This window comes from Scyliorhinus canicula, chromosome 20, assembly GCF_902713615.1.
Source record: "Scyliorhinus canicula chromosome 20, sScyCan1.1, whole genome shotgun sequence".
NCBI classification, from domain to species: Eukaryota; Metazoa; Chordata; class Chondrichthyes; order Carcharhiniformes; family Scyliorhinidae; genus Scyliorhinus; species Scyliorhinus canicula.
Genome location: NC_052165.1, coordinates 58725438 through 58751933, shown reverse-complemented (window position 1 = coordinate 58751933; position 26496 = coordinate 58725438). Strand labels below are relative to the sequence as shown.

The 26496-nt window shown below is 44.8% G+C and overlaps 1 protein-coding gene across 6 annotated transcripts in view; it reads left to right on the top strand.

Annotated features, from left to right (window-relative positions):
* bicd1a (bicaudal D homolog 1a) overlaps window positions 1-26496 on the top strand; it is a 284259-nt gene that overhangs the window by 225058 nt on the left and 32705 nt on the right. For all 6 annotated transcript variants that reach the window (XM_038780014.1, XM_038780008.1, XM_038780010.1 and 3 more), the window contains 2 exons: window positions 1946-2097; window positions 16385-16592. In XM_038780014.1, coding sequence (XP_038635942.1) covers window positions 1946-2097; window positions 16385-16592 — 360 coding nt within the window. The remainder of the gene's footprint in view (window positions 1-1945; window positions 2098-16384; window positions 16593-26496) is intronic.

Sequence of the window (26496 nt, the reverse complement as noted above, 5' to 3'; positions counted from 1 at the left end):
CCCTTCATCAAGAGTCTGGCGAGCACAGCTCAGGGTGAATGTTTCAAACACACAGCATTTTATTCAGCAGTGATTTGGTACTTGCCAAAATCTTGTCATTGGATCAAGGTTTCCAAGTGTGGAACAGAGGTGGGATGGAATGATTGTAATGAACTGGACCCGGAGATTGGATACAATGGACTTGAGATGCGGGTCAGCTTGAATCAAACCTAAATTCCAAGTTGTAGACTAATTTACCCGTCCCTTCTATTAAATCAAAATGTAATTTTAGTTAGAGCAGTTTGCAATAGAAGAAGAGTGTGAAAGTAGAGTTCTTTTTCAATCTAAATTCTAAACCAAGTCGGTGCGATTCAGCAGACAATGTTTAAGTCTGGGCATTTGGCGGGGTGTTTCTCGGCGGCTGCAGCACCAAGAATCATTCCCGCTATTCAACAGCACTTTGTCGGCCTCTGGGAGCTTCTCTACGCCAAGGCCACACTCAATGTTCTGCTGGTGAGCTGAGCTCGCAAGAAGGAATGGCTGCTAAACAGATCGGGGTTTTTTTGGGATGGCAGTCCTGATCTCTCTTCCCCTCCCCCCAACCACCGCCCCCCCAACCTTCTCAAGGCCTCTGGAACCACACCATACCTGCTCCTGCAATTGGCAAGGCCCCTCCCCCGAACTCAACCGCAGACGATGCCAACTTGGCACCCTGGCATTGCCAGTGCAGCACCCTGGCAGTGCCAGGGTGGCAGTGCCAATGTGCCTGGGTGCTAGGGTACCACACTGTCCTGTCCCCAACCACCCGGGGGTCTAAAATGGCCTGCGAGAACCCCAGGTGCCCTTACACCTGGTCCACGTTTGTGCCCTGGTGAGGTCCTGCAGGTACAGTGGTTGAGTCCCAGGTGCCGCTGAATCCAATGTCCGGGTATTTAAATGAGCCTAATATACAGATCTGGATCGTGTCCAATGAGGGCGAGATCCAGAACGCACCGGCGGAACAAGTTAGGTGACTCATGATCAGCCCAGTGATTTGGGGCTCTCCCGGGATTCACCCGCCCAGCCCAGATCCACGCCGGGCACAACATGATCGGTGAATCCCACCCCCGGTATTTGGGTTTTTGGAATGTTAGCAGTTCAGAAGTTTTCAGACAAGGAGTCCAATTACTGTCCTTTTCTTTTAGTATAAAGTTCTTTGGTAATGTCTAAAACCGACTAGCCCAGCGGAGACGGGAACACCAAGAGGGGAACTAAACTACCAACGAGGGAAAGGGAGGGGCGGGGGAAGGAAAGGAGGGGGGAACCTCATGTGAAAACCATTGTAAATAAGATACAAACTTGTTTGTGAATACCAGATACAATGAGCTGTCACTCTGTAAAAACTGGAAAACACCAATAAAAATATTGTTTTTTAAAATAAAACTAATTGTGCTATTAAAATATATAAATCTGTTCTTGAAATCCCGAAAATTGGAAAATTGCAGTTCTATGCATTTATATAGGATCTTAATATCACAAACTGATGTCCCAAATTTCTTTCTACCCAATGAATTATATTGGTGTGTCACAGAAGTATGCAGTACAGGAACCAAATGTTCAGTTTCAGCAGAGTGAGTGCACCCTAAGAAATAGCAGGCTGCTTTCTGACCCCATGTGATGGATGCAGCTTACTACATTTAACCACCTTCTGGTTAGAATGAACGATAATGCCTTGGATATACAGCATCACAGGCAACATCGTTCAGTTTTGACAGCTGTGGATTGATTTATACAGTTGTCATGTTATAGGAGGAGAAACAATGGCAGTGAATGACCAGAAGCTGCTTCAAGAGAAGATTGAATGTGAAAACTGTTGCCAGCCATGAACTTGCTAAGATTTATTTCATCTGCTCATTTATTGGAAGGGTCTGCTGTGTGCATGGCTTTTATTCTAATCTTTTTTTGTTGTTGTTGCTAATTCCTGCAGACAGCAGAAATTGCCCTGGCAAATCTGAAGAGTAAGTATGAAAATGAGAAAACCATGGTGACCGAGACAATGATGAAACTGCGAAACGAACTCAAGGCCCTGAAGGAGGATGCGGCGACCTTCTCATCCTTACGTGCCATGTTTGCCACCAGGTGCGAACACTTGAGTTTCTTGACAGTTGAAATGTATAATTTTAATAATGATTTTCTTTGGAGGAGGAAGGTACTTGCTGTTATTGGACCATTGGCACCCCAGTTATACAGGCGGCTTTGGTGGGTCCGTTTCATTGAATGTTTGAGGGAACACAAAACAAAAATGTTATACGCAGGCTTGGTTGTATTCAAACTTCAATCTCCATGCCGGCCTTGACCAGGACCTGACATTTCTGGCCCTGAATGATTTTAGCTATGTTCTGATTCATCTATCACCTTGGTGATTCACAATCCTCTTCACTGTACAAATGCCAGTCTATTTTATTGGTTGCCAGATTAGCTTTAAATCTGCTTGATATACTTCCTGATTGGCTAATCCAATGACCAGTAATAACAAAATTAAGAGTTAGATTTCCTGTCATTAGAGGCTATTATATTGCCTTGCACTCTCATCTACTGAGCTTCTCCAGCCTATCTGTTTTAATATGACATGTTGAGTGCCTTTGTTTAATTTCATGTTCTGAAAAGTTAAGTGTTCGTAATGGTAGAATAAAATTGTTACAGTAAAAACCTCTTATAGGAAACCCGAATAGGCAGAAATGTACTTTTTTTATGCAGTTAATCTCATTAGCTGCACATCATAGAACATAGAGCATTACAGCGCAGTACGGGCCCTTCGGCCCTCGATGTTGCGCCGACCCATGAAACCATCTGAAGCCTATCTGACCTACACTATTCCATTTTCATCCATATGTCCATCCAGTGACCACTTAAATGCCCTTAAATTTGGCGAGTCTACTACTGTTGCAGGCAGGGCGTTCCACACCCCTACTACTATCTGAGTAAAGAAACTGCCTCTGACATCTGTCCTATATCTACGACCCCTCAATTTAAAGCTATGTCCCCTCGTGTTGGTCATCACCATCCGAGGAAAAAGACTCTCACTGTCAACCCTATCTAACCCTCTGACTATCTTATCTGTCTCTATTAAGTCACCTCTCAGCCTTTTCCTCTCTAACGAAAACAACCTCAAGTCCCTGAGCCTTTCCTCGGAAGACCTTCCCTCCATACCAGGCAACATCCTAGTAAATCTCCTCTGAACCCTTTCCAAAGCTTCCACATCCTTCCTATAATGTGGTGACCAGAACTGCACGCAGTACTCCAGGTGCGGCCGCACCAGAGTTTTGTACAGCTGCAGCATGACCTCGTGGCTCCGAAACTCAATCCCCCTGCTTATAAAGGCTAGCACACCATATGCCTTCTTTTTTTTTTAATAAACAATTTTATTGAGGTAGTTTTTGGCTTTGTAAACAGTTACAAACATCAACAGAAAGAAAGCAAAAAAGGTAAAAATGTGCAAACATCCATGTACTTTCAATACTTCAATCGTAACATACTGCACAAGCCCGCTCCTCTCCCACCGGTACTACCCGCCATTTTTTCCCTCCTACTCTACTCTACTCTACCCCCTCCCCCCCACCCCCTGCTGACGCTCACTCTCCCGCAAAGAAGTCAATAAATGGTTGCCGCCTCCGGGCGAACCCCTGTACAGATCCCCTCAAGGCGAACTTAATTTTTTCCATACCCAGGAAACTCGACATGTCCGCAAGCCACAACTCAGTCTTCGGGGGCTTTGAGTCCCTCCACGCCAATAGTTTTCGTCGCCGGGCTATCAGGGAAGCAAAGGCCAAAACATCGGCCTCTTTCTCCCCCTGGACTCCCGGGTCCTCTGAAACCCCAAAAATTGCCACCCCTGGACTCATCACCACCCTTTATTTTAGCACCCGGGACATGACCCCCGCAAATCCCTCCCAGTACCCCCTCAGCTTAGGGCATGCCCAAAACATGTGAACGTGGTTCGCTGGTCCTCCCGCGCACCTAGCGCATTTGTCCTCTATCCCAAAGAATTTGCTCATCCGAGCCACCGTCATATGGGCCCGGTGAATGACCTTAAATTGAATCAGCCCGAGCCTGGCACATGTCGCAGTCGAATTTACCCTACTCAGGGCTTCTGCCCACAGCCCGTCCTCCATTTACCCGCCTAGCTCCTCCTCTCATTTGAGTTTCAGTTCCTCTGTCTGGGACCCTTCCTCCCTCATGAGCACCTTATAAATACCCAAGACTCTACCCTCCCCTTCTTCCCCCCTAGAGACTATTCTGTCTAGGATCCCCATTGGCGGGAGGCGTGGGAAAGATGGGACCTGTCTACGAGCAAAGTCCGGCAACTGTAGGTACCTAAAATCATTTCCCCTTACCAGCCCAAATTTCTCCTCCAAGCTCCTCAAACTCGCAAAGCTCCCTTCCAGGAACATATCACCCACCCTTCCCACCCCCGCCCGCCGCCATACTCGGAACCCCCCATCCATACTCCCGGGGGCAAACCGATGGTTGTCGCAGATTGGCGCCCAAACCGACGCCCCCGTCTCCCCTACATGCCTCCTCCACTGGCCCCATATCCGCAGGGTCGCCACCACTACTGGGCTGGTGGTGTACTTGGCCGGCAGCAGCGGTAGAGGAGCCGTAACCAGGGCTGCCAAGCTGGAGCCCCTGCACGAGGCTGCCTCCACCCGCTCCCAAATAGACCCCGTACCCACCATCCACTTCCTTATCATAGCGATGTTGGCCGCCCAGTAATAATTAATCAGACTCGGCAAAGCCAGCCCTCCCTCGCTGCGGTTCCTCTCCAACATCGCCTTCTTCCCCCGCGGGGATTTTCCCGCCCAGACAAAGCTCATGATCATCCTGTTAACTCTTTTGAAGAAGGACTGTGGGATAAAGATCAGGAGGCACTGAAAAATAAACAGAAATCTAGGGAGGATTGTCATCCTTACAGTCTGCACCCTCCCTGCCAGCGACAGCGGGAGTGGATCCCATCTCTGAAACTCTCCCTTCATTTGCTCCACCACCTTGGCCAAATTTAACTTGTGCAGCCTGCCCCAGTCTCGTGCCACCTGGATTCCCAAATACCGGAAATTTTCCTCAACCAGCCTAAACGGTAGCCCTCTCAATCTGTTCTCCTGGCCCCTTGTCTGTACCACAAACATTTCACTCTTGGCCGTATTTAATTTGTATCCTGAGAACTGGCCGAACTTCCTCAGCATTCCCAGTATACTTCCCATCCCGGAATACTTTATTCAATCCTGCCGGGTCCTCCACTTTGCGCCCCTCCCCATCCCTCACTCTACCTATTTCCCTGGCCGCCTCCCTCCTCCTGAGTTGCTGCGCTAACAGTCTGCTAGCCTTTTCCCCATGCTCGTACACCGCTCCCCTCGCCTTCCTAAGCTGTTCCACGGCCCTACTCATGGATAGTGCCCCCAGTTCCACCTGTAGTCTCTGCCTCTCCCTGAGTAAAACCTCCCCCGGGGACTCCGCGTGCTCTTCATCTATCCGACCCATTTCCCTGACCAATCTATCCATCTCTGCCCTGTCTGCCTTGGCTCTGTGGGCCCCAATTGAAATCAGCTCCCCCCCCCGTACTACTGCCTTTAGCGCCTCCCACAAGGTCGCCGCTGAGACCTCCCCCGTGTCATTCACCTGCAAGTAATTTTGCATACACCTCCCGAAGCCTCTCCTCCGACAGCAGTCCCACATCTAGCCTCCATTGCGGGCGTTGGAAGATCGCTCCCCCGATTTGCAGGTCTACCCAATGCTGGGCATGGTCTGAAATGGTAATTGCTGAGTATTCCGTGTTCTTTACCTCCCCCATACAGTCCCTTCTTAGTACAAAGAAATCTATCCTGGAATATACTTTATGGACGTGCGAGTAAAACGAGTAGCCCCTTCCTGTCGGCTGTCTATCTCTCCAGGGGTCCACTGCCCCCATTTGCACCATAAACCCTTTCAGCTCCCTTGCCATTGCTGGGAGTCTACCCGTTCTGGGACACGACCGATCCAAAGCCGGGTCAAGGACCATGTTAAAATCCCCCCCCCCCCCCCCCCCCCCCCCCCCATTATTAGCCTGCGAGAGTCCAGGTCCGGGATCTTCCCCAGCACTCTTTTAATGAAGTCCACGTCATCCCAGTTCGGGGCATATATATTCACCAGCACCACACTTCTCCCCTCCAGTCTGCCCTGTACCATCAGGTATCTGCCCCCCCTGTCTGCGGCTATGCCCTCCGCCTCAAATTGCACCCGCTTGTTGATCATGATTGCCACCCCCCTGGACTTCGAGTCCAAGTCCCAGTGGAAGACCTGGCTAATCCAGCCCTTCCTTAGCCTGGTCTGGTCAGACACTTTCAGATGTGTCTCCTGCAACATAATTACGTCCGCCCTCAGAGCCCGCCCGCCCGTTGGCTGCCTCCACCCTCGACCTCCTTTCCAGTGCCTATTTCAAGTCCCTCCCACGTCAGCAGAACAACCCCCCCCCCTTCCCCCCCCTAACCACATCCCCCGATACCCCCACCCCTGCCATCCACTGGCTGTGATCTCCCCCCCCACCTGACTCCCTTGACTAGCCAATCTGCTAGCCCGGTGACTCAACACTCTGGCGCCTTCCTGTCTCATTCCCATTGTTTTCCCGTTCCCCCTCCCCACTCTCCGGCGCCCCATCCCCCTCTCCAACCCACTGGAGCAAGCCGGCTCCAGTGTCCTCCGCGAGCTGCACAAAAAGTACAAATCCGCCCAAAAAGGAAAAAAACAGAAACAAGAGGAAAAAACAAAAAAAACCATGAGAAAAAAGAGAAAAAAAAAGAAAACCCCCCAAACCAATGTCCATGAACAAAGGAAAGAATCCCAAATGTTCCGCTTGGCACCTTTGACCCAGCAAACCGTTGAACAGCAGTCCAGGCCCATTCGGCGTACCTTCCCACGGTAATCCTCGGGCCCTAATTCGCGTCTGTAGGGCCTCTTTTCGGGACCAGCCCCTGATCCCTCGCAAAATCCATCGCTTCTTCAGGCTCGGAGAAGTAGTGGTGTTGACCCTGGTGCGTGACCCATAGGCGAGCCGGGAACAGCAGACCAAACTTCACGTGCTTCTTCAACAGCACCTCCTTGACATTCTTAAAGGCTGCTCACCGCCAAGCCACCTCCTGGCTTAGGTCCTGGTAATTGCGGAGAACACTGTTGTTCCACGTGCTGCTCCTGGCACTCTTTGCCCACCGCAGCACCCGCTCCTTGTCCACGAACCCGTGAAACCTAATCACCATCGGGCGGGGGGGGGGGGTGGGGGGGGGGTCCGCCCGGCCGCCCCTGCCTCGCCTGCACTCTGTTTGCCCCCTCCAGCTCTGGCGGTCGCGGAAAGGCTTCGGCCCCCATCAGCTGCTTCAGCAGGTCTGCTACAAACGCTGCAGCATCAGCTCCCTCAGCCCCCTCCGGGAGGCCGACCATCCTCAGGTTGTTCCTGCGGACTCTATTCTCCAGCTCCTCCACTCTGTCCAGCAGTCTTCTCTACCGCTCTTTCAGCCCGTCAACTTCTAGCGCCGCAACCATCTGCGCATCCGCCTGCTCCTCCACCGCCTCTCCCAGCTCCTTAACTTTAACATCTTGCGCATCCAGCCTCTGGTTCAGCTGATCCACCGCTTTCTGGATTGGGTCCAAGCTGTCCCGCTTCAGCGCTTCAAAACTGGACTTCATTACCTGGAGCATGTTGTCCAGCGCCTGCTGGATTGCTGAGTCCAGGGTCCGTGTGTCCGCCATCTTAGGTCCCAGGTAATTTTCTTCAGGTCCTTGCCTCTGTCCCTTTTTCTCCTTTTTCTTCTGCCTTCTGTACTCCCGCTGTTCCATGTGCCGCAGCCCGCTCCTCAGCACTTTCGCTGCCGCCTTCCTTCTCCCAACTCCTTAACTTTTACCTCTTGAGCATCTGAAGTGGGTCCAAGTTGTCCTGCTTCAGGGACTCCAAAACTGTTTTTCTTCTCTTGGAGAAAGATAGGTCCGTGTGTCCGCCATCTTAAGTTCCAGGTCAGCTTCCTCTGCTCCTTGCCTCTGTCTCTTTCTCTCTCTCCTCCTCTACTTCCTGGACTCCCACGGTTCCATCGATTGCAGCCCGCTCTCCAGCACTATCGCGGCCGCCTTTTTGCCGCTCCGTGGTCCCGCTATCGCGGGGAATCAGCCCTAAAGCCCCGCCGGAGTGAGAGCCCGCCGAATGTGCGGCTCACTCAAACATCGCCACCACCGGAAGTCCTCACCACCATATGCCTTCTTAACAGCCCTATTAACCTGGGTGGCAACTTTCAGGGATTTATGTACCTGGATGCCGAGATCTCTGTTCATCTACACTACCAAGAATCTTGCCATTAGCCCAGTATTCTGAATTCCTGTTACTCCTTCCAAAGTGAACCACCTCACACTTTTCCGCATTAAACTCCATCTGCCACCTCTCAGCCCAGCTCTGCAGCTTATCTATGTCCCTCTGTAACCTATAACATCCTTCAGCACTATCCACAACTCCACCGACCTTCGTGTCATCTGCAAATTTACTAACCCATCCTTCTACACCCTCTTCCAGGTCATTTATAAAAATGACAAACAGCAGTGGCCTCAAAACAGATCCTTGCGGTACACCACTAGTAACTGAACTCCAGGATGAACATTTGCCATCAACCACCACCCTCTGTCTTCTTTCAGCTAGTCAATTACTGATCCAAACCGCTAAATCACCTTCAATCCCATACTTCCGTATTTTCTGCAATAGCCTACCGTGGGGAACCTTATCAAACGCCTTACTGAAATCCATATACACCACATCAACTGCTTTACCCTCATCCACCTGTTTGGTCACCTTCTCAAAAAACTCAATAAGGTTTGTGAGGCATGACCTACCCTTCACAAAACCGTGTTGAGTATCGCTAATCAACTTGTTCTTTTCAAGATGATTATAAACCCTATCTCTTATAACCTTTTCCAACATTTTACCCACAACCGAAGTAAGGCTCACAGGTCTATAATTACCAGGGTTGTGGCTACTCCCCTTCTTGAACAAGGGGACAACATTTGCTATCCTCAAGTCTTCCGGCACTATTCCTGTCGACAAAGACAACATAAAGATCAAGGACAAAGGCTCTGCAATCTCTTCCTTGGCTTCCCAGAGAATCCTAGGATAAATCCCATCTGGCCTAGGGGACTTATCCATTTTTACACTTTCCAAAATTGCTAACACCTCCTCCTTGTGAACCTCAATCCCATCTAGCCTGGTCGACTGTACCTGAGTATTCTCCTCGACAACATTGTCTTTCTCCAGTGTAAACACTGACGACAAATATCCATTTAACGCTTCCCTATCTCCTCTGATTCCACACACAACTTTCCACTACTATCCTTGATTGGCCCTAATCTTACTCTATTCATTCTTTTGTCATCCTATAGTCATCCTATAGAATGTGATAGTCCAGGTCTGTTCCATATCAGATCCTCGTCATGAATGAACATTTTCATTCAAAAGAAAGCGTTGGTTCTCCTGTTGACTCCTCGAGTTCAGATATTTCATAATCCTGAGCCCTGCCCAGACAAGGAAGGTCTGGCTTCAACCAACAGAGTCTTGCGCAAAGTATTAATGGAGGTGTATGTCAATCATTGCCTTCAGGACAGGGAAAAAATAGATGCTAGACAAAAGAGGAATCCATTGAGAGACTTCCCTAAAACCGGGGTGAGAAAGTGAAGATGTTGTATTCAGCAACACCATGGCACTGTGACATGCATCACTAAGTGCTTGGTCATGGATCTCTCCCCTCTTTGACCACATGCTATTTCCAGTTTCGGTTTGAAGAAGTGGGCCTCGATGTCGGGAAGTGTTTGACCACAGGGAAATAGGTGGGAGATTAGAAGATGGGACCCCTGATAGCCACTTTACTGTGTCTCCCAGTGAGTGGCCCAGCAACAGTGTTTGCAAAGAGACACCGGCTACAGGACCTATCCATTGGCTTGACCAAAAAAAGCTGTCAAATAGAGAGGGTGAAAAAATGCAAAGATAAGCTGTAAATCATGATGCTACTGTGTGTACTTACGTAACTAATACTATCATTGTGTGCATGTATCCAACTGTGTGTATGTAAAAGAAAATGTTCAAAAATAATCTAGAAAAAAATAATCTTTTCTGTTTGCAATAGCGGGAGAGTTATTTAAGCTTTGTTAAACAGCTAACAAAGTGTAGTACATGTAAATCCCCTGGAATAGCTAGAAAGTTAAAGGGGCACAGTCTTCATAAGAGGGTTGTTTAGCAAACCTTTTGTTTTCCCCAAAATAAATTACTTAGAATATATAGCACAGAAGCAGACATTCACCCAGCGAGTCCATGTTGGTGTTTATAGTTCACATGAATCAGAAACAGATCAGGGACAAAGAGCTGCCATTTTATTCACAACAAATTGGTGCAAATGTGACCCAATGATTCATCCTCGCAGTTTACTCCACATGTGTTTGTGAACTTATGGAATGGTTTGCCAAGCACTCACTGATGAAGACAGTGGCCCATAAAAGGCAGGTAATACGTCAATGAGAAGAGACTCTCCTACCTGCGTTCATATGTGAAACTGCCTCTCCCCACATTCTCAGGGAAGACAGCTGGTGGGCGGAGCACCTGAGGGACTGGGCGGGTAGACGGATTGCGTCAGGACACCACTCCATTGAATACTTTCCCCTCATTTTAATCCCAGCTCAAGTTCTCACAGTAACCTTTTACTTGAGGTAAGATTTTCAAGGACTTTACCCTCGCACCTTTCTTCCTCCTGCAATGGAATAAAACACCCACCTCCCTTTGCACCTTCACCTTGACTATGTTTCTGCACTTATACAAGAAAACAATTCATTCTCGATCACCTTTCACCTTCCTCGCCCACTTTCCGCCAGCTTTTGACCTGAAACACTTCATCTTAAACTTTGAGTCAAACCACAAAATACATGAACAAATAAACTTTTGCTACGCACAAGTTATTATTTAGGGAACAATGCTAAGAAAGATATAACTGAGCACTGAATATAATGGAATTTTCTAACTAAAAGGATGTGTTTTTTAATTTGTCTATGGGTGTTGCTGGAACAGCAGCACTTTGTCCAATCATGATTGTCCTTCAGAAGTTTTTTTTTTTAATTTTTAGATTACCCAATTATTTTTTCCAATTAAGGGGCAATTTAGCATGGCCAATCCACCTACTCTGCACATTTTTGGGTTGTGGGGGCGAAACCCACGCAGACACGGGGAGAATGTGCGAACTCCACACGGACAGTGACCCAGAGCCGGGATCGAACCTGGGACCTCAGCGCCGTGAGGCGGTTGTGCTAACCACTAGGCCACCGTGCTGCCCTGTCCTTCAGAAGTTGATGACGAATTGCCTTCTTGAACCAATTCGCCCATAATTAGGGAGGGAGTTCCAGGATTTTGGTGCAGTAACTGTCAAGGAACAGAGATATTGCTCCAAGTCAGAACGGGCAGCACGGTAGCATTGTGGATAGCACAATTGCTTCACAGCTCCAGGGTCCCAGGTTCGATTCCGGCTTGGGTCACTGTCTGTGCGGAGTCTGCACATCCTCCCCGTGTGTGCGTGGGTTTCCTCCGGGTGCTCCGATTTCCTCCCACAGTCCAAAGATGTGCAGGTTAGGTGGATTGGCCATGATAAATTGCCCTTAGTGTCTAAAATTGCCCTTAGTGTTGGATGGGGCTACTGGGTTATGGGGATAGGGTGGAGGTACAAAGAAAAAAGAACAAAGAAAATTACAGCACAGGAACAGGCCCTTCGGCCCTCCCAGCCTGCGCCGAGGTGTTGAACTTGGGTAGGGTGCTCTTTCCAAGAGCCGGTCCAGACTCGATGGGCCGAATGTCCTCCTTCTGCACTGTAAATTCTATGATAATCTATGTGCAATTTGCAGAAAGTAGTATTTCCTTGCAACTGCTGATTCTGTGCATCTAGGTGGTAGAGACCCTGGGTTTGAAAAAGCCTTGCCAAATTGCTGCCATGCATCTTGTAAATAGTAAGCACTGAGGCCTGTGTGAACCAGCGTTCAAGAGTGTGAATGTTTAAGATGGTTGCTAGGGTGTGAGTCAAGTGGGTTCTCTAGATGGTGTTGGACCCCTTGAGTGTTGTTGGAGCTGTACTAATCCAGGCAAATGGAGAATAATCCGCCACACTCCTGACTTGTGCCTTGAACAAGCTTTGGAGAGTTACATGCCTGTCACAGTATTTATGCTCAGCTTGTTAAGTTAAATTCTGGTCCCTGGTGATTCCCAGAATGTTGGTGGTGAGGATTCAGTGATGTTAATGCTACTGATGATTAAGGGGTGGCTGGTTTGACTCTCCCTTGCTGGAGATAGTGACGCTCTGGCTCTTGCATGACATGAGTGTTACTTGACACATATTAGTCCAAAACGTTGTAATTTTCATGAAGTTGGACTTGCAAGGGACGTGCACTAAAACACTTTGTGTTACTAAGCTGAAATCTCATTCCCATGACTTTCCGAATGGTGAGTATTTGATCTCAGCAGTACTGTAACGTCCAAGTGTCTCCAGAGGGAAAAAGAAACAAGCAGATGCCAAATTACTCGTAATAGATTCCTTACACTCAGCTAAAAGCAATTTGGCAAAAAATCTACAGTGGGTAAATGCAAGTCTAATTGCAGTTCCCGCTGGAGTATCAGCAGTGATAGGAAAGAGAGGAGCCATCATTTGACTTTTGCCTGAGGAATTGGGGGATGGGGGTTGGAATAAGCTTTTTTTTTGCTGAATTGCTTTCCATTGATCCATCGCTTGAAATACTAGTATGGCTCATTTTTGGATAATGGCCATTTTGGTGAGTTATTGGAACAGTGTCAGCGCCTGAACCAACATTTTCACGTCAGAATTGCATCTTGCTTTCTCCCCACCAAAGTCTGACAGACACTACTCTATTTGGACGTGAGGATGTCACCTCCACAGCCCACTCCCACTCCTCTCCACCATTCCTTCAAAAGATGCCTTCAGAAATATCTTCAGAATGACAAAGGAATGGAAGTTATGTTACAGCTGTAAAGCGGCCTGGCTAGAACTAGTCTGTATGACTACATTCAGTTCTGTACACCTCACTACAGGAAGAATATATTGGATTTGCAGTGGATACAGTGACACCTTTCACTTGAACAGGGAACAGTGCAAGGGGCAGAATTAACAGCTCTATATAATCCCTCTGGTTAAAAAGGGAGATGGAACAAATCAAGGGAACTATGGGTGATTAGATTAATGTCAGGATTAGGAAAGGTAATGGAATCCTTAATCAAAAGCATTTGGACCTGAAAATATATTTGAGGAGTCAACATGAATTCCGAAAGGAAAGAGTCATGTCTGACCAAACTAATGGACTTCTTTGAAGCAGTAATTAAAAGGATAACTAAGAGTAACTCAGTTCGCACAATACATTTGGATCTTTAGAAAGTCTTTGATAAGGAATGGGGGGGGGGGACAATGGCATAGTGCTATTTTCCCTGGGCAAGTAATCCAGAGACCTAGGGTAATGTACTGGGAGCTGGATTCAAATCCTGCCACTGCAGATGGTGAAATTTGAATTCAAAATTTAATGCTGACCATGAGACCATTGCCAGTTGACCCATCAGGTTCATTAATGTCCTTTAGGGAAGGAAATCTGCCATACCTGACCCCTACTGGCCTACATGTGACTCCAGACTCACAGCAATGTGGTTGACTCTTAACTGCCCCCTCAAGGACAATAAATGCTGGCACAGCCTGCGATGCCCACGTCCCATGAACGAATAAAAACAAAGTACCAAATAGTAGACTCAAGACTAAATCAGGGGCTTCGCAGCAGAATGAATATTAAACTGGATACAAAATGAAAAATAGAGAATAGGTGCATAAGGTGTTTAATCAGTCTGGCAATAAGTGGGGAAGTTGTTCCAAAAGGATTGGGATTAAGACCAGTATAAAGACTGGTATTTAAGTAAAGAGGAATTGGAAATACAATTTCAAAATTTGCAGACTCTCCCAAATCGATGCTGTAATTATGAAAGAACGATGTGACAAATTATAGGAAGACAACAATACCAACTTGCATTTCCAAAGCACCTCCAATGTAGTAACAACTCCCAAGGCACACGGAATTTAGAAAACAAAATGTGTTTGTTAAGTCACATAATTGGGCAAATGACCAAAATTTAGTCAATGATGTGAAAGAGGTTCAGTTCAGGTAGAGTATTAAAGGAGAAAGAGGAAGGAGGTGGAAAGGGTTTCTGGAACTTCCAGAACATGGGGCCTAAGTACCAGCCTCCCCGAACATGCGCCGGAATGTGGCGACTAGGGGCTTTTCACAGTAACTTAATTTGAAGCCTACTTGTGACAATAGGCGATTTTCATTTCATTTCATTTCAAGTAACTGAAGAGATAGCCCCTGATAATTAAATTCATGTGAAACTAGAAGCTGTACTTCTAGGGGAAGTTGGAGATAGCTAGGTCCTGAGGTGTTTTAAACACAACAATGAACATGTCAAATTGGAGACCGTGATAAAACTAGGTTCTGCTGTAGACCAGGAAGGACGTTGTGATATGTGAGCAGAACTTGTGTGGGATAGAACATGACCGCAGAGTTTTGTATGAGCTGACGTTTACAGGGGGTGAAGATGGGAGGCAGGTCTGTCATTTAGCTCCTCCACTTATCCAATACCAAATCACTGTAGGGTTGGAGACACAGCATAGGAGTTTTGTTTGAGGTGAAATTGACAGAAGGTGGAGATAGGAATGCCGGTCAGGAGAGCATTGGAAGTCTGAGGGAAACCAAAGTCAGGGATGAGAAAGTTCAACGTGCGACAGTGCATGTAATCCTAAATTTGCTGCTGTTGAAATATTTCTGCAGCAATTTTTCCCCTCTGATTTCTCATTGACTTTCAAATCCCTCAATGCAGTTGGATCACTCCTCAGTTAACAGGACAGGACCATGTACCTACAGCATTCTTTATTACCGCAGAATCATTTGCCTCATCCTCCCATTTTTATTTACCCTCTCTACCAGGAGTAAAATATCTAGCCTCCACTCAATACCATTCAGTCTTTTTGAGAAGAATCGATATGTAACCCTGACTTTGTCCTTGGTTGTTTATCCATTATTTATCACAAGTTAATCAATACCTGTCAGCAAGGCATTGTGAGTGACTTTATCAAATTACTGTAGTTTGCAGTCCAGTTCAGGGGAGTTAGTACCAAGGTTCCAACAAACCTTGTTGTTTATTGGGTTATATGACTCTTTATGCAAGGCATCATCAGCCACAATGCTGTTCAAATAGATGTTCAATGGGAGTTCCTCTGATTGATTTATATGTTACTGAATTATACAGACTAGGAGCATTCCATCTTACGCTGTCTGAATGTGTCCATCTGTGGCAGGGGCATTGCGAGCCTGGTTAAAGAGGGGGAAAATCAGCCAAGGTTCACACCGCTAATTATCATCCAGCAAATCCAGCTGGGAAGAATACACACACTATGACCTCGGAGAATATGATGAGGTGTTACTCTGATCACTGTATTCAAATATCGAGTTAACATTCAATGTCTGGAGTTAAACAGAGTTGTGAGATGCTGGAGGGCCATGTGCCAGCATTGGTTAGCAGCTTCCTGAGAGGAGGAGAGGGAACAGAAAATAAAAGGATCAGCAATCACAATGTTACTTTTTCAGAAATTGTCATTAAAAGGAGTTTTAGCATCTTGAAAAAAGTCTCTGTCAAAGCTTTTTGTTTTAATTTGCTTACAAGCACATGAAGCGATTGCATAAATCTCATTAAAAATGCATTATGACATCATTTGTGCATGACATCATCTTAGCACAAATGTCACCAGTAATAAAAGTTTTCTGAAGACTTTATCCTGGACTATTAAACCAGCAGGAAGAGCTGTTTTGTATCAGACAGTTAAGAACTATGGCTGGTAAAGACTTACCTGGAGATGCATCCACCCAAAATTTAATTTTAAAAAAACTTTGAGTTGCAGAAGGGAAGAGCCAAAAGCAGGTTAATGCTATCAGTATGTGAACGGGATCAATCCTACTGACATCATGCAGTGGAAAGAGTGTTAAAGGGATCGGTTCATATCACTCCCTTGCAACCATTCTGCTGTTTACTATGAGTTGGGGTCTGGGTATTCAGTACATCTTGTAAACATGAATGCTTAAAACAATCAATGGTCAGATGCATCAAGAGTTAAGTACTTGCTTTTCATAACGCTTACTTCTGGAGTTTCTTCTCCATTTTCACTGAAAAATATTGTTCTGGTTCCTCGAGGACAATTGTAAAAAAAAATAAAATCAGGGTATGCCGTGAGGGAAAAAAATAAAAGATTGATGAATAACGAGTACCTGATTCCCTGCTTTCCTCAAACATTTTCCTTAGGTGTGATGAATATGTGACACAACTGGATGACATGCAGCGGCAGCTGGCAGCGGCCGAGGATGAGAAGAAGACGCTGAACTCCCTGCTGCGTATGGCGATTCAGCAGAAACTGGCCCTTACGCAGCGGCTCGAGGACCTGGAGTTCGATCACGAGCAGTCTCGGCGCAGCAAAAGCAGGCCGGGGAAAAGTAAAGTTGGCAGCCCTAAAGTAAGTGTGGAAGCGGCGGCAGGCAGCATGCCTATCCCAGCTGCTATAGACATTCTGACACTGCTTAGTCAAGGCCCACAGCAATGAGCAAGGGTCAGGCGGTTGACAGTGGTGCTTGTAGGATGGGACCATGCAGCGACACTGATCGGACAGTGCTAAAGAGTGTTTGATAACCTACAACAAAACAAGAAATCTGCTGCATCATTCCTTTCTAAGGGGGAGTAATTGTGTCCCCCACCTTTTAAAAAAAAAAAAAAATTGGTCACATCCCCAGATTTGTGCCTTTATTTTACTTTTACTTTAGTTGGAGAGGGGAGAATTTGAAAGGGGGAGTGACCTGGCTGATTTCACTTTGCTTAACCTCAATTACCTCTACAGTTTCCACGTATTTGTGTTAGACAAATACTGTCATCAGGAAGTGGCTGCATGGTTGCTGTATTGAGCACCGCTTTTTCTCTGTTGGGAGACCTTTTTGAAACCAGCTCCACTCGAAGGAAGAGTTTTTGCCCTCCTACCCACAGCTTGAGTGGCACATTTTTTAACAGTGGCCAGAGGGCTTCAGTGGCAGTTGTCTGCAGAGATCGATGAGGCCCATATTCAGGCACTTCTCCTGTTTCTAGAAGATGAATGACAAAGTGGGAAGCGTATGTAAAGGTAAGGAGGATAAATAAACATCTCTGAAGCAAAATGCTACTTTTGAGCAGACCCAATGCCTTCTGTCCACCCCTAAAACTCACTTACCACCTTGAAGGATTTACTTGTCAGTAAATTATCCAAATTCAGCTGGGAGAGAATCATTGGGCTGTAGTTTCTCTGTGACGGTTGCGAATGATGAGCTGTGGCACACGTCATCCTGGTTAGGGTAACATTTGATATTTCCCATTCAGAGCAGATAAAACATACTCCGTTGTGACTTACAGGTTGAATGACAGTCCCTGGCGATACTTGGTTTGAGGAACATATACAATCTTAAGTATTAACAAAGCCTTTCACGTATCGTTAAGCCTGAAAGAATGATTTGGTAAGGTTAGTTGGATGCCTTAGTACAATGCCGTGATTCCACTGGGGAGCTTAAAATAATGGTTAAATAACAACTAGTGAAACCCTCGTAGTTTCTGAATGTCTCTCGTAAGCTAGAGAACAAATTGCAGCCTGTAACACTGTAATCAGTACATTTGACTTTGTGTAATTTTGTGTAAAGTATCCCTTGTGTGTTGGGCAGGTGCGTTTTTAAATGTTTCAGTATTTGGAGTCTGCCTTTTTTGGATGTTGGAACTCTGCATGAGGGTAAATAGTATGAGGTATTTCCCAGTCCCACTGTCCCGAGATCGTGAATTCCTGCCCAAGGTCAATGGACCTCTCAATGGTCTGTCAAATCTTCCTTCCCGCCTACGACAATTCCCGTAATGGGCAGTATCGGAAAATTTGCCCCAGGAATACATAAGCAAATAACAACAGCTGACAGCTTTAGTGAGGAGTAATAGCATTACACATTAGGCAGTGTGATTCCACAATGTCGTATGTTTAACTAACTTTGGTTAAAAAGTACATGCAGTACACATTAAACAGTGAGCAACATATATCATCATAATATTGTGATAATGCCCTAAAACTAAAGAAAGCTCCCCAAATATCCCTTTGAGATTATTAATACAGATTGGCCACTAGAGGGCACTTGAAATTCTGATTTAATGCTATCCCAAATGATGAATGAAAACAATAGCAGCTATTCCAGGCTTCGTTAGACTTCATTTCATAACTGGTTTTAAGTATAAGACTGCTTTTCAGTACTATTTACTTGGTTTTCTACCAGACACAAAGATTACATATGTGGAATACAGAATTGTAATGGCCATACTATCTCAATGCAGGGTTTGGGGGATTTTTTTTGGATTCACCCTATAGGTCTGCTCCAACACTGCCGATCTAGTGACCAAGAAGAGCTTGTAGTCCAGCAGGTACTATCTGCTGGGGGGGGGGGGGCAATTTTTGAGAATTGGCTTCCAATTTTTTTAAAGCCATGTTTTAAAAATACGTTGCAGCTGTAGTTGGTTAAGTTATTGCATCATTAAATTTTCCTGTATTTACTAATCTGGTAAATTGTCTTTCAAGATGCTACCTATGCATAGCTGCCCATATCATTAATCTGGATTCCAGTTCCATAATGTGTAGCACAACAATGTCAACACAGGAATAGGCGCCCATTTGAAATAAAATGGGTTGTTACAAACTTGCATCTTCCAACTTTCCATTTTGATACCTCACAAAAAGAACGGATTTAAATGGGGAGTGTTTGAATTTATTCTGTTTTATAGAATATATTATTAAATCATTAACTGATGATTTTAGTGCACAATATTTAACTCAGGCAAGATAATTGTATTAAAAGGCCCCCCAGCTTTGTTGAAAGAAACGTTTGGCTAACGTTTCCTTAATTTGTAAGCACATGAGCCATTGATATAAAGCACATCATTGTATATGTGATAGATGTGGGCTCGATCTTGTGTCATTTTGTGTATTATGTCTTTTCATTTGACATTCTAGCGAGGCCATGTGTAGCAAACTGAAAATCGTTTTGATTAATTATTATTAGGAGCTGTTTCTTTTGTTTTTGACCATGTATTTGTGTGGGTATGAGGAGGAGGTGGAACAAGTAGCCAGCCTGTGTGAAGACACAACTTGTTACATTGCAGTAGATGTTCTCTCTGTCTGGGCAACTTTGATTGCTCAATGCCTACTGAACAAAACCAAACAAACTGCAAATTCTTTATAGGAAAATATATTTATCAGGAAACTGTATTTATCAAAAAACTGTCATGGGATGTGATCCTATAAAAATATTTACTGCCTGGTGCTATCTGAGGTGCGACACTACTCATGGGGACTTCTGACACAACAGCTAGCATATTAGAATATCATCGATACATTGCCCATGGTTTTCCTCTCATTAACGAAAACAGTTGGAAATGAAAGGCAAAGACATGTTTTACCGGTAGTTACCTACTACACATTGGTGCTTTTGGAGTCAGAGAAATGTAAATTATGGGAGCACAGGGCTGCAGGAAGATAAACGATAGGGAGAGGTGATATCGAGAATGGATTTTAAACCAGGGTAAAAATGTTAAATTGGAAGCAATGGAGGAGCAGAAACTAATGTAGGTCAGTGAGGAAGGTGTGATGGGTGAGTATAGAATAGAATAGAGGTGTGGATGAGTTAAATGTCTGGAAGGTGAAGTAATCGGGTCCGGAAGGAGACTGTGCTCTTTTAGTGGAAAAGAATAGTGAGCTGTGGATTACAGTTTATTTAGTTCTGCTGCATAATGGCACGTTGGATCAATGCCATAAGATTATATAGATATAGTTCTTCAATTTAAGGTATTGCCAAGCTGATCTAGAATAATGAGTTATATTGGATGTTATTGTGCTGATTGAGAGTAGCATCTTAGGCTATTAGCGTTAAGTTGCTTCAATTTATACGTCAGAATTTTAAAGAAAATATTGCTGAATGCATTGTACAAGGGTATAAAATTTGCTCTTTTACATCCAGCCATTATTGAAATTGCACAGTTCAGCCACCCCGGTGTTGATTTAGAGAAACAAATAAATTATCTATTAAAAAAAGCCTGGCCAAAAGAACAATTTTCAATCCAGAGTTTGGTGTTATGGCCTCTTTACGGTTTACTCATTCTGAAGACCATCTGCTGTCCATTCCAAGCCCAGCTTTCAGAATGGTGACTATAGAAGGTTCCCCTGTCAAATCTGATTACTGTTGGCACACCTTAAATCAACAACCGTTTACTCTTCCAAGTACTAGGTATGTTGGCACAAATTCTCAAACCAACCGAATTAAACAACCAAGGCAGTGGGGTGATTTGAACTGATCCAGTTTGGAAACAATTTCATAGTTCATTGCTGTTTTATCACAATGTGCTGTAAACTTACAGGCCAGTTACCAACATCAGGGGCTATCTGCCGGGTCCCTCAGCTCAAAAACAAATTTTCCCGCAAAGTTGCTGAAAGTGAAAACTGTAAGTGTGTCAATGTTTCTTTTACAGCAAGACTAATGGCATTGAAAGGCACATTCTCATCTGTTCAGTGATTTCTAACTGATTGGGACATTAACAGTGCAATCAAGGAAGAAACCTAGAGGGTGCGATTTATTGGCTGCATCCCTCCAAAATCTGGATGGCGTGCACCCTGTGGATCCTGGAGAGGCCTCTTCCATGATCCCTGATAGTTGTCATCCCTTGCGAGACCTAACCAGATATCGTCAGACGTCGCCATCTGGATCCTGCCCACAATGGGCAGGACCCAAACTTGCATGGTTAAGTGAGCTCAAAAGCTCAAAACTATGTCTACGCTGGATCAAACAGCCACCTGGCATCTATCGACCTCATCGAAGGGACCCCAGCCAGGTGCCCTTTAACCTTGGTCCCCACAAATGGGGATCAGGCATACCGCCACTTGTAGAGGTGTCTCCCAGGCGATCCGAGGCCCCTGGGTGTTTGGGTCGGGTCGCACCTTGGCACTGTTGGTGCCACCTGGGCACCTCGGCACTGCCAAACTGGCACCCTGGTAGTGCTACCAAGATGCCAGCCTGCACTGCCAGCGTGCTCAGGTGTCACTGTCAGGATGCCAGGCAGGTAGTGCCAAGGTTTCCAGGTGGCATTTTGTCCATGCCAGAGATTGTGCCCAGGGGTGTCCTGCCCATGTGAGGTGGGGTGCAGAGTGCCCGAAGACCCCCTTACAGGTGAGTTGGGGAGGGTCCGGGGGTCGCATCAGGGGCTTAAGAGACCGAGGTGATGGCCTGAACTCTCCCTCAACTGAGAAGCTCGACTGGTCTGAGCGTCTTGGTGCAGGAAATGACATTACATGGGGCCTTGGGGGGAGGGAGCGCCGTGGGCTGAAATAGCAACAAAGTGCCATTAGATCGCGGGGTGTAACGCCAGGAACAACCACGCTAACCCTGCCCAGAACGGACTCTGACTTTTTTTGATTAAATTGCTCCGAAGATCACTGACAACATCTGGATTTTCAGATAGAATTGCGCATGTGCCGACTCCAAATGCTGTGGTCAGTTTCGGAGGAAAATTTGGGCCAATGCTGGCAAATTTTCAATCATTACTAAAGCAAAATCTAGACCAAAAATATTCCAAAACAATTCACAGCCTGAAGAAACAATACTCCAGAGAGGTTGATCGGCAATCATTAACGCTTATCATGTACATAAATTTGGTAATTACTAGCACTTAATACCTGTGGCAGGTTTAGCTCATATCAGCTGTGCTAATAAAGCAATTTCACATTATTCAACCTGTTCTCACCATGTCAGTGGCAGAATAGTGCAACATCTGGAAACTGTCTTGTAACCACACGTATCTGCCCCTCGCCTGAAGCTGCTGTACTATTTTTGGAAAATAGCAATGCACACCATTAGTCTCACTGTTGCTTTGACAGCAAAATCTGGGCCATTGTTTTATTCAGTATATGTAAGAATGTTGACTGTCTGTATAGGTGAGGCCTTAGTCAAACTTACTTTGATCTTGCTCGGCCTGAGTTAGAATGTTGGGCGAGACAGTCTGAGGGGATCAAAATTCAGATGAAGACCTAGGAGCGGAGGGGCAATCCGATGCTGACTGTCACTCCAAGGAAGTTCAGGCCCGATAATTTGTTGGAAAAAGATCTCGCATCAGGGTGCTGCTGGATAGCTGCCGTAATCCCTACATTTAAGAAAGGGAATCGATCATGCCCGGAGAATTATAGGCCAGTCAGTTTAACATCAGTTTTAGGGAAAATATTGGAATCCCCACTAAAGGAGAGAATAAAAGAACATCTGGAAAAGAAAATGCAAGGCAGGAGAGACTGTTACAGAAAGAGTGGTGATGCAAGGTGACAGGAGATGGTGATGGGACAAGTGCACAAACAAAAAATTGGATTTAGAGAAGATGTATCCCATGTAAATGCAGATGACGGAATAATCACCAACACTAACATCTGAAATAATGGGGGTGGAGATTATGACTGGACATGATTGAGCTCAGTGTTGTCCAGAATCTATTTGGGCTTATCTTGAGTTCCAATAGAACGGTGAAGGTGACTGAGGGCTGAGAAACAGCGTGTCAGTGAGGGGGAGGATTAAAATTGCAGATGCTTGTTATTAATTACCGATCAAACACTCTTGCCTAGAAACTAAATAATTTTACATGTGGGCTCTTATTTCTCCAGGCTGCGAATGGTGTTGGAAGATTTTAATGTCAAGCTCCACAATATTTTTTTCTGACTTTTCCTTTCTTGCTCTTTTTCCCTGCCTTAGCCCAATCCCCTCTCTGAACCTGATTTGTCATTGAATTTACCAACTCATATTCACCCTGTCTCTCAGTCCTTTATCTGTTTAATTCTCAATCCTTTTGTTTTTTTTGGTTGAGGAGAAATCCTTTCCCCTCGCTGTACCATATCAGCATTCATTTACCAGCAACACTGGAGCAAAATATTGTTAGCTGAATGTGCAGTTGTAAGTTTGATTAATGGATCTGTTGTGGGATACCTTACTGCAGCAAAATATGTTGTTGACTGCAGAGTAAATGTAATTTAGTGCATTTGATGTTAATTTTGTACAGCTAGCAAGTTCACAGTCTGCTGTCTTTCATAGGTTACCAATGACATCTCTTCATAAGTCATATGATATTATCTGGTTTGAGCTTGTTCAGACTAGAACACTGCGCAATTTGAAATACATCTTTAAACCTCTGTGTGAACTGAAAACTATTTTTCGGATGGTGCTGCACATCTGTTAATTATGAACCTAAATTATTATCGGTGAACTTGCCTGAAGTGCTGTGTTTCACCGCGAGCCCAATATTACTGGATGGTATATCTTAAAGCACCACTGTCTGACCTTCATATATGGTAATCCTGTTATACAGTGCTGGTTTTCATCCAACAGAATTTTACAGACTGTTAATTCCTTCTATAAACCAAGCTTGTTAAATCATAGAGATGTGCTTTCAAGGAGTTGGGAATATTGAGCCAGCCCTGTATTTGGGGATTTGTATGCATAATTCTTGAAAATGAAATGAAAATCTTGATGAATGATATTCCGGTTAATCTGAGAGCATGCTCCTTGCTGACTGAAATTTTGCCCTGGGCGGCTAAAAATATGCCATTCACAACACACAATTTGTTTAAAAAATTTTCGAGTACCCAATTAATTTTTTCCAATTAAGGGGCAATTTAGTGTGGGCAATCGACCTAGCCTGCACATCTTTGGGTTGTGGGGGCGAAACCCACGCAAACATGGGGAGAATGTGCAAACTCCACACAGACAGTAACCCAGAGCCCGGATTGAACCTGGGACCTCAGCGCCATGAGGCTGCAGGGCTAACCCACTGTGCCACCGTGCTGCGCCCACAACACATAATTATTGTAAATAAAATGAGGTTAAATGATGTGATGTTAGTCCAGATCTAAAAAAAATTATTCTCGCTTCAAAATCATCATGTCATTTCTAAAAAAAACTTACCTCATCACTGAAAATTAGGAGGAATATTATTTGCATGTGGCTGACAGTCACAATTGGATCTCCTCATAAAAAGCAAAACTGCCTTTGTGGTGGTATTCCGTGGCCAATCATGAATCTCCCCGTTGTGACGGTATCTGAAAGACATAATTCTTTATTTTAATAGTGAGTACGTTCCAGAATATTTGAGGCAAAGTTCCTGTCAGCTGCATATGTCTCTTCACCTGATGTACCATACAAACAAATCATTCATCTTCAATAGTGTTCCTTCGATGCAATTTAACATGAAGCCTTTGAACTGTTGTAAATCACTTTTGTAAATTAAAATGTAAATAGTAGGTGTTCAACTCTGTGTTAAATGTTGTTCTATGTACTGCGTTAATGAAATCTAACAATATATCATTAGACTTCAATGTTTGTTTGTTTGTTAACTTTCTGCTAATTACTAACATCATTTACCAAACATTTCCAGAGGGATTTAGTGAGGATAAACCTTGAACTTTCTTTACTACGTTCAACGATTACCTTACCCAAAACACTGTATATTGGAAAGGTGATGTCCAACTTACAGAGTACGTGAGACCTAGGGTGTGACGAGTTGAATGCCAGTCAGATTTTTCTGTTGGTTTTTTACTGTTGCAATGCCTGATTTACCCACACCAAAAACTCCTCCTGGCTCACCTTTTTCTGGAAGTTGTTTTACCATTAGACAGGTAAGTACAGCTAGTTATTGGTAGGCTTGTCTAAACAGCAGGACACTGTGTTGCTTGCAACATTGACGCTTCAACTGTAAGTTCAGTTAACGTAATAACTAAATTGTTAAGAAGCCCGTGCCTCAGTTTCTTCCATTCACTAACTACTGATGTATGAGAGGGAAGACGATCCTGCATATTTGTGCTCTTGGCAGTGGGAGGACAGCAGAGCAGGCAGATAGCTCCTTAACTGAACTACCCACAAAATCACAATTCCAAATTTAAAATAGTACCACACCAAAGCATTGATTAAAATAATGAACGTAACATGAAAATATAATTAATGGAGAGAAGTTTGAGATCTTGTCCATGGTTGCAAGTAAGCTGATTTGTTAATGCTGCACTGTAGAATAGTTTATTGACGTAATTGCAAATAAATCAGTTGTGGTTGACTTTATCATAGAATTTACAATGCAGAAGGAGGCCACGTGGCCCATCGAGTCTGCACCGGTTCTTGGAAGACCACCCTTCTGATGACTCCTTGATTCTACATCAGTTAGTGTTCACATGATGCTTTACCTGCTTTACTTAAGGCGTTGTTTTTAAAAGGGACATATTGAAAAAAACTTGTGAAATTCATGTTTTCTTAACAAAAAATTAAAGTTCTGCTATGAGATTCACAACACTTCCAGTATGCTAAAAGGGATGAAATTTTAAACGAAACTGCTGTGGGGAATTGAAATCCAGGACCACATCAGTTAACTTTTGTCCTTTAAGCTCTGAAGTCTCAACTCAAATAAAAGCTTACAGCACAGAAGGAGGAACATTGAAAGAGCTGTTCCATTTAGCCTCACATCCAAGCTTGCCCCTCATAATATTGCACTTTTTACATGTCCATTCTCTTTTGGTAGTTGCAATAGAATCAGTTGTCACTCCCCCTTTCAATTAGTACATTCAAAATCATAAATCCCTCTCTGGGCAATTGTTTCCCCTCCTTTCCCTCCTCTATTTCTTCTGTCAGTGGTTTTAAATCTCTTGTATGACCCAATTGTCAGAGGAAACCACTTCTCCCTACTTTCTCTATTGAAACCACTCATGATTTGAGTGGGAAAAGGCAGCAGGGCAGCCAACGGGCTAAACACCGTTTTTCCTGCCCAAGTTGAGACTTTGGAAAAGAAATGGGAAAATTCTGTCCAATATCTAAATCAATTAATTCCTTCATCCAAGATCTTTGGTTAAACTCCACTGTATTCTTTCTAAGGCCATGTATGATCTCCTGGGCTAGTGCACAGTCAATTTCAGTCCCACATGACCCGGAATCACAACACAATTGAAAATAATAAATAATTCTTAGAAAACACCCAAAGTTCTTGGCCTTTGGCTGCTCAATAACTGCAGTCACTAGATTTGTAACGTTAAACACACTTATTTTAATTAATAACAATAACTATAATTAAATATGCAGCAAATGCAATGGTTAATTATTATCTCATTCCTAGCCCCCCCCCCCCCTCCCCTTAACACATCCCCACCTGCTACACACACACACAAGACAGACAGACAAACACAGAGGGGAAAAGAGGGGTATAAAAATAATGGATAAAGCGGATAAGAGTCCTTGTTTCAGGTGGTTGTCTTTTACCACACCTTCCTTCAACTTAGGCTTTCAGTTTGAAGTTTCTGCCTTCAGTCTGTA